Source organism: Pleurodeles waltl, chromosome 5 (genome assembly GCF_031143425.1).
Source record: "Pleurodeles waltl isolate 20211129_DDA chromosome 5, aPleWal1.hap1.20221129, whole genome shotgun sequence".
Taxonomy (NCBI): domain Eukaryota; kingdom Metazoa; phylum Chordata; class Amphibia; order Caudata; family Salamandridae; genus Pleurodeles; species Pleurodeles waltl.
The window spans coordinates 638,116,948-638,130,141 of NC_090444.1; the positions used below are offsets into that span (position 1 = coordinate 638,116,948).

General features: G+C 46.9%; 1 protein-coding gene across 1 annotated transcript in view; it reads left to right on the forward strand.

Moving 5' to 3' along the window:
- OPN3 (opsin 3) overlaps positions 1 to 13,194 on the forward strand; it is a 592,447-nt gene that overhangs the window by 478,691 nt on the left and 100,562 nt on the right. Inside the window, exon 2 of the mRNA XM_069234505.1 lies at positions 4,646 to 4,965. Coding sequence (XP_069090606.1) covers positions 4,646 to 4,965 — 320 coding nt within the window. The remainder of the gene's footprint in view (positions 1 to 4,645; positions 4,966 to 13,194) is intronic.

The following is a 13,194-nucleotide window of genomic DNA, read 5'->3' on the forward strand; positions in this document are numbered from 1 at the left end:
GGGGGCATGGGAAGTAGAGCATTGGCAGTTCAAGGTGGACAGGGTGACAGAGTGGGACACAAGGGTGACATTCAGGAGAGTCCTATTTCCTGGCGGGGGTCTTGGCAATGTTCTCTGGCTTCTGCCTGGATCTCATGGACCATTTGTGGAGTGGTTCTCATTCTGCGGGGGTGGGGTGCTGGTGGCCTGTTGGTCCTGTGGTGGGGCCTCCTGTCCATTAGCGGCAGCAGAGGTGAAAGGCTGTTCATCGGTTTGGCTATTGTTAGGGGCCCGGTGGTGGTATGCCACTGCCTCCCTCATGGTGTTGGCCATGTCAGCCAGCACCCCTGCAATGGTGACCAGGGTGGTGTTGATGTCCTTCAAGTTCTCCCTGATCTCCAGGTACTGTCCAGTATCTGGCCCATCATCTCTTAAGAATGGTGGTATGCTCCCAAGATGTTGGTAAGTGCCTCTTGGAGAGTCGGTTCCCTGGGCCTGTCCTCCCTCTGTCGCACAGCAGTCCTCCCAGCTTCCCTGTTGTCCTGTGCCTCTGTCCCCTAAACCGTGTGCCCACCTCCACTTACCCCAGGTCCCTGATCGTCCTGTGTTTGTGGGGTGGCCTGGGGTCCCTGTAGTGATGGACACACAGTTGAATGACGTGTTCTGGGGACAGAGGTATGGGACCGCTGGGTGGGTACTGTGGTGGTGTTTCCTGAAGGGAGAGGCTCTGTGGTGGTATAGGACTGTGTATAGGACTGTGAGATCTCCCTGATAGGCCAGGTTGGTCATCCAGATCAGTGCTTCTAGAGCTGCTGTCATCACTGCGTGCCTCTTCTGGGGGTGGACTGGCGGTTGCTGGCACCTCCTCTCCAATGACGTTGGGTGGGGGACCTGTGGGGATGTAAATGCAGTGTTATTGTTTCTGTGTGTGTCATCTTCTGCATGGGTGTGTTGCCCTGTACTGTTGTTATTGCCCTGGCAGCTTTGCCTTGTATGAGTAGTGATTTTGTGGGCTAGGTGATTCTCTCTAATGTGCATGCTTTAGTGATCGGTGTCCATGCAGGCCTGTGAGTTGTATCCATGCCTTGGTGTTAAATGCAGGGCTTGGTATTGGGATGAGTGGGTTGTGATGGTGGGGTATGTGGGAGGTGGTGAAGTGATGGGATTGAGGGTAGGGGTGGCGGTTTGTGATGGCATGCAGGTAGTGGGATGATAGTAATAGAAATTTGACTTACCAGAGTCCAGTCCTCCACCTACTTCTGCCAGGCCCTAAGGACGCATGATCGCCAAGACTTGCTCCTCCCATGTTGTTAGTTGTAGGTGAGGAGGTGGGGGTCCACCGCCAGTCCTCTGTACAGCTATTTGGTGTCTTGCTGCTGTGGAATGTACCTTCCCCCGTAGGTCGTTCCACTTCTTCCTGATCTCATCCCTTGTTCTTGGGTGCTGTCCCACGGCGCTGTACCTGTCCACGATTCTCCGCCATAGCTTTGTCTTCCTTGCAATGGATGTCTGCTGCACCTGTGATCTGAATAGCTGTGGCTCTACCCAGATGATTTCCTCCACCATGACCCTTAGCTCCTCCTCAGAGAACCTGGGGTGTCATTGCAGTGCCATGGGTGTATTGTGAGTGGTGTGGTTGAGGGTGTGTGGGGTGCTGTGTTGGGGTGTGTGATGTGGGGTGTGTGGATGGTGTATAGGTGATTGTGGTGTGTGTCTGTGGTCTTGTCTGTGGTCTTGCTATCTCTCTTGTGGCACTTGTTTGGAATGGTAAAGGATTGCAGGTAATGTGGGTGTGTGTTTTATAGTGGTGTGTGGGTGTGATGTGTGTATGTGTTTCAGGTGTGTGTAGTTTGAATTGTCCAATGTTGTGTTGTTTTGTTAGTGTGTGTGTATTTTGAGCGCAGCGGTATGTACCGCCAATGGTTTAGTGCCATTGAATATCCGCTGCGGTGATTCGTGAGTCATAATGTTGTGGGCATAGTTCTGTTAGCGTAACAGTGTGGGTTTTGGTACCGCCAGTTTATCACTGACCTTTGGTCTGGCGGACTTGTGTGTGTGGTTGTATAGCGACGCATTGCTATGTGTGGGTCATAATATAGGTGGCGGTAATCCACTGCGGCAGTGGTATGTTGGCGGCAGTCAGCATGGCGATAAGTGGGATTTACTGCCAAGGTTATAATGAGGGCTATTGTCTCAGAACATCAGCTGTTTTATTATAAAAACACTTCTCTGTCCCATACACGTTAGAGGGAGATTCCAGCCGGATGTCCGTGACTGTATGCTGATTGCTGAGCTAATTGCTGCAGCTGCTTATGTAGGCTACAGGCCTCTTGCTCAGGTATGGGGGATGATGTCTTCCCAGGGGAACCTGAAGGGCAGTACTAGAGCTTAACATGCTGTGCTCTAATATAGCCTAGGTAGGAATTATTTTAATGACTCTAGTGACAACATGGCAGTACATGCTTTATTATCTAGGATGCAGTTGCTTCATTAAAACCTTATTAAAACATATACTGCCTCTGCTTGTCCTTGTATATGTGAGACTAATGTAACTGAGAGAAACGGATGCGATCTGAGTGACCACGATTTCCCTGAGTAGTCAATTGCGCCATGCGCTCTGCTGCCCAATCATCCCTGCTCTAGGCTAGAGATGAGGCACTGCTAGTTAGCCGGAGAAAAACCCGGATTAGGTCGACAGATGTCACCTGTAGTGGGTTAGATTCAGTCACCCACACCACAGGAGATTCTGTCGCTCAAATCCAGTAGTCTCATTACAATAATGTGTCTCCTCTCCTTAGATCTCAAAATAAATGTAAAATGCAGAAAGAGAAGTTTAGAGACATTTTTGTGTAATGCTGTTTCTGAACTATGGGACTGACCTCTCACTAAAGAAGGGTGACAAGAATGGCTAATGCCACCACCGACGCTACTGAAAGTATTAACATCAAACCAAATCCCAACAGCCCTCTCCCATTTGACAGTAGGATTGCCTTTTACTTGGTAACTGCAGTTAAGAGTGAGGTTTGTGCTAATGTGGGAATTGAATGTTGCTTGTGTATCCCCGACAACTTGGCAACTGGATACTATTGATGATAACCCTGGACGGTCAGGTTAATTATCAGGAATTGGAGGAATAAAGTTATTTAAACTTGATATTATAATTCAGGGTGTTCTCTTTTTTGTTTATTTTTTCTATTATGGATTAAGGGTTTTAATAAAGGTTGATGCCTGGCCATAGCTCTTTGTCTGCCTCTTCTATATGGATTACATATTCTCCTAAGGGTGAAGTCAGCAAACAGTATCAAACTGTTTTCAAGAGAGGAGGCAGAATTCAGGCAAGAAGTACATGGGACTGAAAGGGAACAAACAACAAGGGTGATGAACGCAACAATAGAGAATGACCTGAGCAAAAGTAAAGGAGCCAGTACAACAGAGAAAAGTTGCTAGGCACCTTCTTAAGGGGAAGGGCAGTATATAAAGTTCTGCCTCCAAGTATGATCTGGAAGTCCCTCTCTTTGATCTCTTCCAGTTATGATCATACGTCCCATACGTCCCACCTACCATAGACATTTTTTCTTTAATTTTCCTGGCATTCTTGACCATGTTCTGTAGCAACCAGTTTCAGTATCATTCCTGACATCCTTCCCTTAGGGAGCTCATCTTCTTGACAAATGTTCTGGAGCCCTCTGCACGACATATGATCTACACAAAATATTAAACTCCTTATTCAAAGTTTGAAATGCAAACCTGCGTGCTTACTGGCCCCCGTGGGTGTCGTGGCTACTGTTAGGGTCATTGAATACAGTCAGATGTACTGCACGTTACTGCAGCTCAGATTCTGGAATATGGAGCAGATACCTTGTGCACTTGATTTCAGATGCCCTAGAATCACCTGGAGTAAGGCTGTAAGAGGAATATAAATGGCAGCAAGCACTCACCTTTGATATGTGTAGGCTATGAAATAATGGCACCAGGGCTATATCAACATGTTAATAGTCATAGGAAGTCAATACACGCTCCCATTAAACTATACTGCAAGTAGAATATTGTTCCATATAGAAAAGGAATAGCCCAAAATAACTGAGAATCAATGGTGATCCACAAAACGTCCTTACCCATCTGTTCATAATTTTAGAATGCCATAACTTATGTGTGGAGAGGCATTGTATTCAGATACATTTGTGGCATTGTTGTATTTGCTTAAAAGCAATATGAGTGAATTGTTCTGGCATCTCTACATTTTCAGTAATACCAGGGCCCTAGCCCAAGACATGCCAAAAAACTGCAAACAAATGGCTGCCTGAATTCTGCGCAGTGTTCCTTTATTGTCTTTCCTCACTTCTGTTCGAGATGATATAAGCAATGAGTAACTAGCATGACTTGGGGGTTTTTTCAGCCACACCATTACTTTCATAAAATCCCCAAATTCCAGCTAACTAATAAGATGTTATATTTCTATAAAACAAATTGTCAAAGCTCAGTTATCACGTAAAATACAAAAACATATGTATGTGTGTGTATGAAAAAAATACAAAAACATGTGTGTGCCTCTGCTATCTGTAGTGACATTTAATTGTTTACCTGACTGATGTAAGCTTTTAAATCTTGTTGACTCTTTACACAAGGCAATTTTTCATGGTGTTACAACTGCATTTGTGTCTTCCAGGGATTGTCTCGATTACAACACTCACCGTTCTTGCCTACGAACGATACATCCGGGTTGTACAAGCAAGAGTAGTTGACTTTTCCTGGTCGTGGAGGGCTATCACTTACATCTGGCTCTACTCCTTGGCCTGGACAGGGGCCCCTTTGGTAGGATGGAACAGGTACACTTTGGAAATCCACGGACTTGGCTGCTCAGTGGACTGGCGCTCCAGAGACCCCAACGATGCCTCATTTGTGCTCTTTTTCTTTCTCGCCTGCTTAGTGGCCCCTGTGGGTGTCATGGCCTACTGTTATGGACATATTTTGTATGCAATCAGATTGGTGAGTAACTAAGCTGTTTGAAATTACTGTGTTCTGTTATGTTATATTTGTTGTACCAAAAAGTCTAGTAAAATGCCAAACTCACATACCCAATATGTACATCTTGGGGGCTTCATTTACAAATATTTGTTGTAGGGCAGCTCTGAAACTCTTTTTGCAGAACGGCCCTAGGCCAAATCAAATGGGAATGAATACACTGTATTTACGAGATATGTGCATTCCTGTCTTTTAGCTAGTTCTGACGCACAATTTGGTACCTAGGGCCAATGCAGGCACCCTTGCACCATTGTCTCTGCGTTGTCAGGATTGTTGTTTTTGAAGAAAGGACACCTACCTGCACAAAAACAAGCTATGAAGGCATTTTCCTTGTTCTGTGTGTGCTGAGTGGTCTTTGAGGTCCTGAGACTTCAGAACAGGAGGCAAGCTCAATCTAACCCCTTGGAGACTACTTGTGAGGAAGGCAGAGTCCTTCCAGCAAAGTCAGGGGCCAGCAGGCAGCAGGGCAACAAGCAGGGCAGCAGTCCTTCTCAGCAAAGCTGTCCAGATGAGTCCTTTAGGTAGCCAGGCAGCCCGTCTAACAGAGTCCAGTTGCGGGTCTAGGACTGTCTGATTTAGTGGGGTCAGAGGCCCAGTATATATACCCCAAAATGCCTTTGAAGTGAGGGAAAACTTCAAAGAGTGGCTTTGAAGTGCACAAGGTGACCTTTCAACCCAGCCCTGTCTGCCAGGATCCCTGTGGGGTGTTATCAGTCCTTTGTGTGGGGTCGGGTCACTGGCCTTTGAAGTGTAAGTGAGAACCCCTCCACTCTTCCTGCCCACGAAAACCAATTCAGTATGCAGATCAATGCAGCTGTGGCTGAGTGTCCTGAGTTTAATGGCTGTGTGGGTGGAATGCACAAGGGGAGCTGTCAACCAGCCCAGCCCAGATGTATACTGGAGACAGGCTGTAAGGCCAAAAGGCAGTAAGTATAGAAAAATCCCCCCTCTTTTCTAAAATAGAAATATTAAATCCAACTTTACCAGTAAGCAGGACTTTCTATACCCCTTCTGGGTGTACTAAAAATGACAGGGCTTCTCCTATTCAGATCAGAATCTACCACTTAAAACTATATAAGGGCAGTTCTAATGCTGGCTTATGAGAGGGGCATGCCTCAGAGTAGTGGAAAACGAACCTTTGAGTTTTTCACTACCAGGGCATGTAAATTAAATGAGTACATGTCCTGCCTATTACTTACATAGCACTCTGCCCTATGGCTTACCTAGGGCCTACCTTAGGGGCGACTTAGATGTAGAAAAAGGTGAGTTTAAGGCTCGGCAAGTAGCCAAGTCGAAGTCGCAGTGAAATTGCACATGCAGGCCTTGCAATCGAAGGCCTGAGACATGGTTAAAGGCCTACTTAGGTAGGTTGCACAATCAGTGCTGCAGGCCAACTAGTAGCATTTAATTTACAGGCCCTGTGCACCTCCAGGGCACTTTTACTAGGGACTTACAAGTAAATTAAATATGCCAGTTGGGTAGGAGCCAATGTTACCATGTTTAGGGGAGAGACCACAAGCACTTTAGCACTGGTTAACAGTGGTAAAGTGTGCAGAGTCCTAAAACCAGCAGAAACAGTATCAGAAAAAAGGAGGGAGACAGCCAAAAAGTTGGTGTATGACCACCTAAAGCTGTCAGGTCTACAATCCATGGAACACCTCCTTGATACAGAGTACATATTACTCCATATTTATGAGGCCATCCAAAGCCAGGCAGGGTGGCTTTGAGTCGCTCATAGATATGACTGAGATGCCTGCGCTACCAGAGTGTCTAAAAAAGTAACACTCTGGTGGTGCAGGCCTCTTGTAAATAAACCCTTGATTTTTTTTTCCAGCCCTGACTTTATCAACCAAGTTGATCATCAAACTCACATACACAATCTCATTGATAATCACAATCAGCAAGACCTAACAGGACTCTCTGCAAAGGCCATCACAACATTATTTTGGCCTGAATATCATATCAACTGGTACCTTCATCTGGATGAACTAAGCATAAAGCCAATATTTTTTACATGAGTTAAACAAAAAATCAACAGCAAATGGCCATTTTCTATTCTTTTCATTCTCAAAGAGGACCCAGAATGATATTCTAGGACAGGGAAACTGAGTGATTGAGTGATGGTTGACCACCTTTACCCTGGCAATAGTCTTTCTAACCTATTGACCCGGTGGCAGACGAGCTACCAAGGGTTTCTGCTGGCAGGCACACCTAAGGAAACCCTGAAGGCCTCCGACCACTAAATGGGTGAGAATGGGCACAAGTCTGACAAGTGGGGAATCTGCTGTGTTTGGCACACACCCTTCATTTGGCATCCTCTCAAAGAGGCCATAGGGGGTGATTCTGAGCTTCGCGGGCGGCGGTAGCCGCCCGCCAAGCGGGAACCACCAGAAGACCATACCGCGGTCAAAAGACCGCAGCGGTCATTCTGGGTTTCCCGCTGGCGGGCGACCGCCGAAAGTCCGCCCGCCAGCCCAGCGGGAAACACCCTTCCCACGAGGACGCCGGCTCAGAATTGAGCCGGCGGAGTGGGAAGGTGCGACGGGTGCAGTTGCACCCGTCGCGAATTTCAGTGTCTGCTAGGCAGACACTGAAATTCTTTTTGGGGCCCTCTTACGGGGGCCCCTGCAGTGCCCATGCCATTGGCATGGGCACTGCAGGGGTCCCCAGGGGCCCCGCGGCACCCCCTACCGCCATCCTGTTCCCGGCGGGAAAACCGCCAGGAACAGGATGGCGGTAGGGGGTGTCAGAATCCCCATGGCGGCGGAGCGCGCTCCGCCGCCATGGAGGATTCTCAAGGGCAGCGGAAAGTCGACGGGACACCGCCGACTTTCCGTTTCTGGCCACGGCTGAACCGCCGCGGTCAGAATGCCCAGCGGTGCACCGCCAGCCTGTTGGCGGTGCTACCGCGGTCGTTCGCCCTGTCGGTTTTTACCGCCAGGGTTAGAATGACCCCCATAGTCTTTGGAGAATGAACCATTTTATCTGAGGGTTCGATGTCTAGGATAATAGAACAGCATGGTCACAGCGGCTAATGAGCAGGATGACACCATACAAAGCCATTTATTACAAGCGAATAAGGAAGGAGGTAACCTTGCATCACCTGTGGTATTTTAGCCTAAGCAGGACAAACTCCAGGAGGAATGTGTGAGAGGTAGTATGTGTAACACAACCAAAACAAACACGTTGAGGCTCAAACCAAGTTGAATGAAAACAATTAAAAAAATGATAATAGTAATGTCAGAAAAATGGCGAAAGTAACTATTGGGCTAGGGAAATTAAGGACTACAAATCATGCACATAAAAACATATGAAGAAACCATTCAAAATCCAATTGCAAATAGGTAAACTCCTCAAAATAGGTATCTTATGGCTGTGTCTGACTTGGACTATGTGATGTGACTCACAAAGAGCACCCTTTTCAATATATGTCGGGACTTGGGTCAAGGACTTTACTCTGGAACTTAGAAACTTTTTTGAAAGCTGAATCAATCCCATGAATCCAGCAAGGTGACACTACAGCCAAATGTCAGTGACCTGAAAGTTCAGTGTAGGCGTTTTGCCCGATGAAAACCCCCCAAATGGGCAAGGTATCCATAAAGCAGAGGAGGTTGTGTCTTTGTAGGGTAGCAGCAACAGAGTCTGCTCAATTTCAGAAATCCTCAAAGGAGAAGGGCTTTCCCACAAACGCTAAGGGCTACCTGCAGAAGTCACCGTGTCCTGCTAAGAAGGAACAATCAAGTATGTAGTTATGCCTTCCAGTTTCTTCATAACATGTTCCAACAAATCCTTTTACCCCGGATGATAGTTGCAATAGGGCACGCTCAAACTTGGGAGCAGATCCCAAAGTCCTCCTAGTTCTTCCCTACTTTCAGTGGGCTGCAGGCGTCCTATGTCTGGAACCTTTCAGATTCAGGCACCTTTAATTTTAAGTTGGGGGGACCACTGCAGGTTGTAGGCTTCCTACATCAGATCAAGACTCTGTCTAGCGTTCTGTCCAGGACTTTGTCGCAGAACAATGCATGTGAGGCAGGGATCCAAATATATATTTTGCCAGCTGTCGACAAATTAATTTCCTCCTTCTTCTGTTAAAAGAGGAAGCTTAAAGTAAAATAGATTTAGGAAAATGCTGTTCTATAAAGTCACAGTTTCAATCACCCAGTTTCACTCATTTGTAGCCTCGAATGTTCCTGTCTAAAAAGACGCAGATAAAAACATGTACAGATTCTCGTTTTTAAAACACTAACCTACCGTTTTCAATTGCAAGGGCTTGCCATAACATCAGGTCCACAGCAGAAGGTCCAGCTGCGAAAATACCAACTCTCTCAGACGCTGGGCTTTCTCTATTCACCACGCACAGAAGTTTCACATGCTGCCACTGGTCTGCTGGTTTCATCCAGGTGGACGTTGCTCCCTCTTTCCTGAAGTTCTTCCACACTTTCTTAGCTTAGGAAACACGTTCCAAGCCACTGGCAGACTACTTCTGGGCAACCAGTACCTCGTTTGTCCATTTGAGGTCAGCAAAAAGCTAGTTCTCTAAGTTCTCTAGTCCTCAGAGTAATTGCTAGGTCCAGAGTTCTAAGGCAAAACTAGACGTTTCTCTTCACTGGAAGATGTTACTACTTTCGGCATGCAGCAAGGAGCCTTCTGTCCAACTTAGGACTGTAACTAAAACGTGGCTTAGTGGTATTTTTCAAAGGGGGCCCTCAGTTTTGAATAGCAACACCCCCTAATCAAATGTAACTAAAATGCTCACACCGGCTCAGTCTCGGTTTTTTGTACACTGTGACCTTTTCCAGGGTGTAGCTTCAGGGGGTATGTTTAGAGTGTTGCACCCCCCTTGTAAATGTATGCTTCAGTAAATAGTTGTGTACATGTGCTTTCAGTCGGGTATGGTGAAGTGGCAGTCGGGTTTCTCCTACGATTTTTACATGGAGGCACAGACAAAAACATGCACACACTCTCTCTCCCCTCTCTGTTTTAAAATCTCTCAAAACTGTTTATTATGTTACAACTTATTGTTATAGGAGGCTGGCCTGGTTTGTAGTGGGTACCTATGGTATGTACACCTTATAACAGGTCCAGTTATCCCTTATTAGTGAAATGTAAGCAGTCTCTAGAAGCCAGGCTCTCTAGGGGTAGCTGTAGGTGAGCAGCCAAGGCTTATATAGGAGACATGAAAAGCTCATGCAATACCACTGTAGTCACACAGTACTCACACAAATGAAAAAAAATACTCAATGTTACACAAACAAATGAAAAAAATACTCAGTGTTACAAAAATAAAGTTATAGTATGCAGAAACAGCTGTAAACACAGTTAGAAAACAGCACAAATAGTGAAAATCACAATAGTCAGAATTGGGCCTAGGGGGGAAAAAAAACAATATACTAAGAAAGTGGAATGTGAATGTCGGTTTTCCACCTATGCAAGTGTAGTGTGTAGAGGGGCACCTGGAGTATTAGAAAACACCAAAGATAAGTAATAAAACCCACCCAGAGTCCAGGAAAGCAGGAGTAAATCACAGTAACTTTCCTAGAACACACAAGGACACGAGAAAGAAGATATTGCAAGAACCAAAAGAGACCACAAGGCACCAACAGTGGATTTCTGGACCTGAAGACCTCTGGAACAAGCACAGAAGAGTCAAGGGAGACCAGGAGCCCCTGCTAACCCAGTTGAAGGTGTAAATGAAGAACCACAGGTGGAGAACAACAGTCAGTACTGCACCCAAGAAGACGGATGCGGGATACTGGTTGGTACAGATGATGTCCCAAGCCGGATGGATGATTGCAGTCCGGTTTGCGTTGCTGGATTCTGCCTACAAGCCTTGGCACACACAAAGTTCAAGGTTAGCAGAAAATGGCACTGCCCGGGACCAGGAGGGACCTTGTGGACTCTACCCAGTAGGGGCGTCAGAGGGAACTCTCAGCAATTCAGAGAGCCTACAGAAGGCCAAGTAGCATGCGCAGGAGTCTCACAGCACGGGGACAAAGAAGGTGCAAAAGGAGGCCCACTCAGCACTACAGCAAAGGATCCCACGCCGCCGGAAAAACATGCAGGAAGCTGTGCATCACAGCATAAAGTGCTGGGGGCCTAAGCTGCATGGTGCATGAAGAACTTCGTGGAAGAATGCCAACAAGCCTTGGCAACTGCAAAACACGTGGTGAACAGGGGTACTGTCTTGCTTAGGGAGGCAAGCTTTAACCTCCACCAAAGTTGGACAGTATGACATCAGGACCATCGGTACCACTTCACTCCACCACCTGTGATGCAGGATCCATGCAACTCATTAGGAGAGGGGACTCACACAGCCAGTCGTCGATGCAGAGAGGTGCCTGCTGAAGCAGGGGAGTGACTCCTTCAATCCAGGGAAGATTCCTTTGTTCTTCTGGTGCAGGCTGAAGACAGACTGTCCTCTGAGGATGCATGGACGGGAAACAGTTGCTGGCAGAAGCTGAAGATACAATGTGGCAGAAGTCATCTTTGCTTCATTGTTGCAATTTATAGAGTTCCTGGATGCTTCAAATGCAGTTTCTTCGGTGAGAAGGTGAAGTAAAGGATGCAGAGTATTACTGCTGGAGTCTTGCAATCCGAATCTGAAGAAGCACCCAAAGGAGAGACCCTAAATAGCCCTGAAAGGGGGATTGGTCAGCTAAACAGGTAAGTACCTATCAGGGGAGGGCTCTGACATAATCTGCTGGCACTGGCCACTCAAATGCTCCCAGAGTTCCCTACCAACTTGGAATCCAAGATGGCAAAACCCAGGGACCTTCTGGAGGACCTCTGAGCACCACCCCTGGGGTGGTGATGGACAGGGGAGTGGTCACTCCCCTTTCCTTTGTCCAGTTTTGTGCCAGAGCAGGGGCTGGGGGTTCCTGAAGTGGTGTAGGCTGGATTATGCAAGAAGGGCACCAACTGTGGCCTTCAAAGCATTCCCAGTGGCTTGGGAAGGCCAGCTCTCCCTAGCCTGTAACACAACGATTTCCAAAGGGAGGGGGTGTAACACACCTCTCCCAAAGGAAATCCTTTGTTCTGCCTTCCTGGGCTTGAGACTGAAAAACCTCAGAAGGCTGGAATGGCAATACTGGGGCCCTCTAAGGAGCCCCAAGAGTGCATGGAATCATACAACCAATGCTTGCAAACGCCTTGTGGTATGATTCCAAAATGTTTGATACCAAACATGTCTATGTTTGGAGTTACATTATGTAGTGGGACATAGGTAGTGACCTATATCCAGCACACGCGTAAAATGGCGTCCCCACACTCATGAAATCTAGGGAAATGGTCCTCGAGGTCATGGGGGCACCTCTGCTAGTGCAGGGGTGCCCTCACACACAGGTACTCTGCACCCTGCCCTCGGGCTGGAGGTTGTGCTATAGGGGCGACTTATAAGTGACTTAGTGCAGTGTAAATGGCAGTGAAAGGGTGCATGTACCTTTTCATGCAAGGTGCAATGGCAGTCCTGCAGAAGCCTTTGCATGGGCTCCCCATGGGTGGGAAAAGAAATGCTGCAGCTCATAGGAAACCCCAGTGCCCTGCGTACCTAGGTGCTATATACTAGGGACTTATAAGGGGGCACCAGTGTGCCAATTTTGAGTGAACTACTGGGTTACGAGTATGCAACAATAAAATTTACAGGAGAAAGAGCATAATCACTGGGGTCAAGGACACTGACATCAGGCAAAAATGGGGGTAACCATGGCAATAAGAGGGTACTTTTCTACAATTGTTTTTTAAGTAACAATCCTCACTGCTCTCCCATTCCACTGCCCTTCCGCACTCTCATGCCCTGCTTCTCATTTAATGTAGTGTGACATGACATGCCACACATGATTGCTGGGAACTTTGAAGGTAACTCACTCTCTGCCCACCAATGTTAATGAGCAAGCTATGCCTCTGACAATTCCTGCTTCCGCTTAGCACTTTACAGCAAAACAAATTCCAGAGTTTTGAGAGCTACAGAAATTAAAACTTATCCATATGCATTTCTCTTCTTCAAAACTCCTCCCTAAGCCAGACAATCCTAGTTCACATAAAATCAAAGAAAAATCTCATTACCTCCTATGAAGATAGGCTTCTATCACCTTGGGATAGGAGTGACCCTTGTCTGTTGGCCTACCTTCTTCAAACAAGGCAAGTGTCAATTATCAGGATGAAGTAACAGGAAGTCCTATGTGCTGAGAACCATGT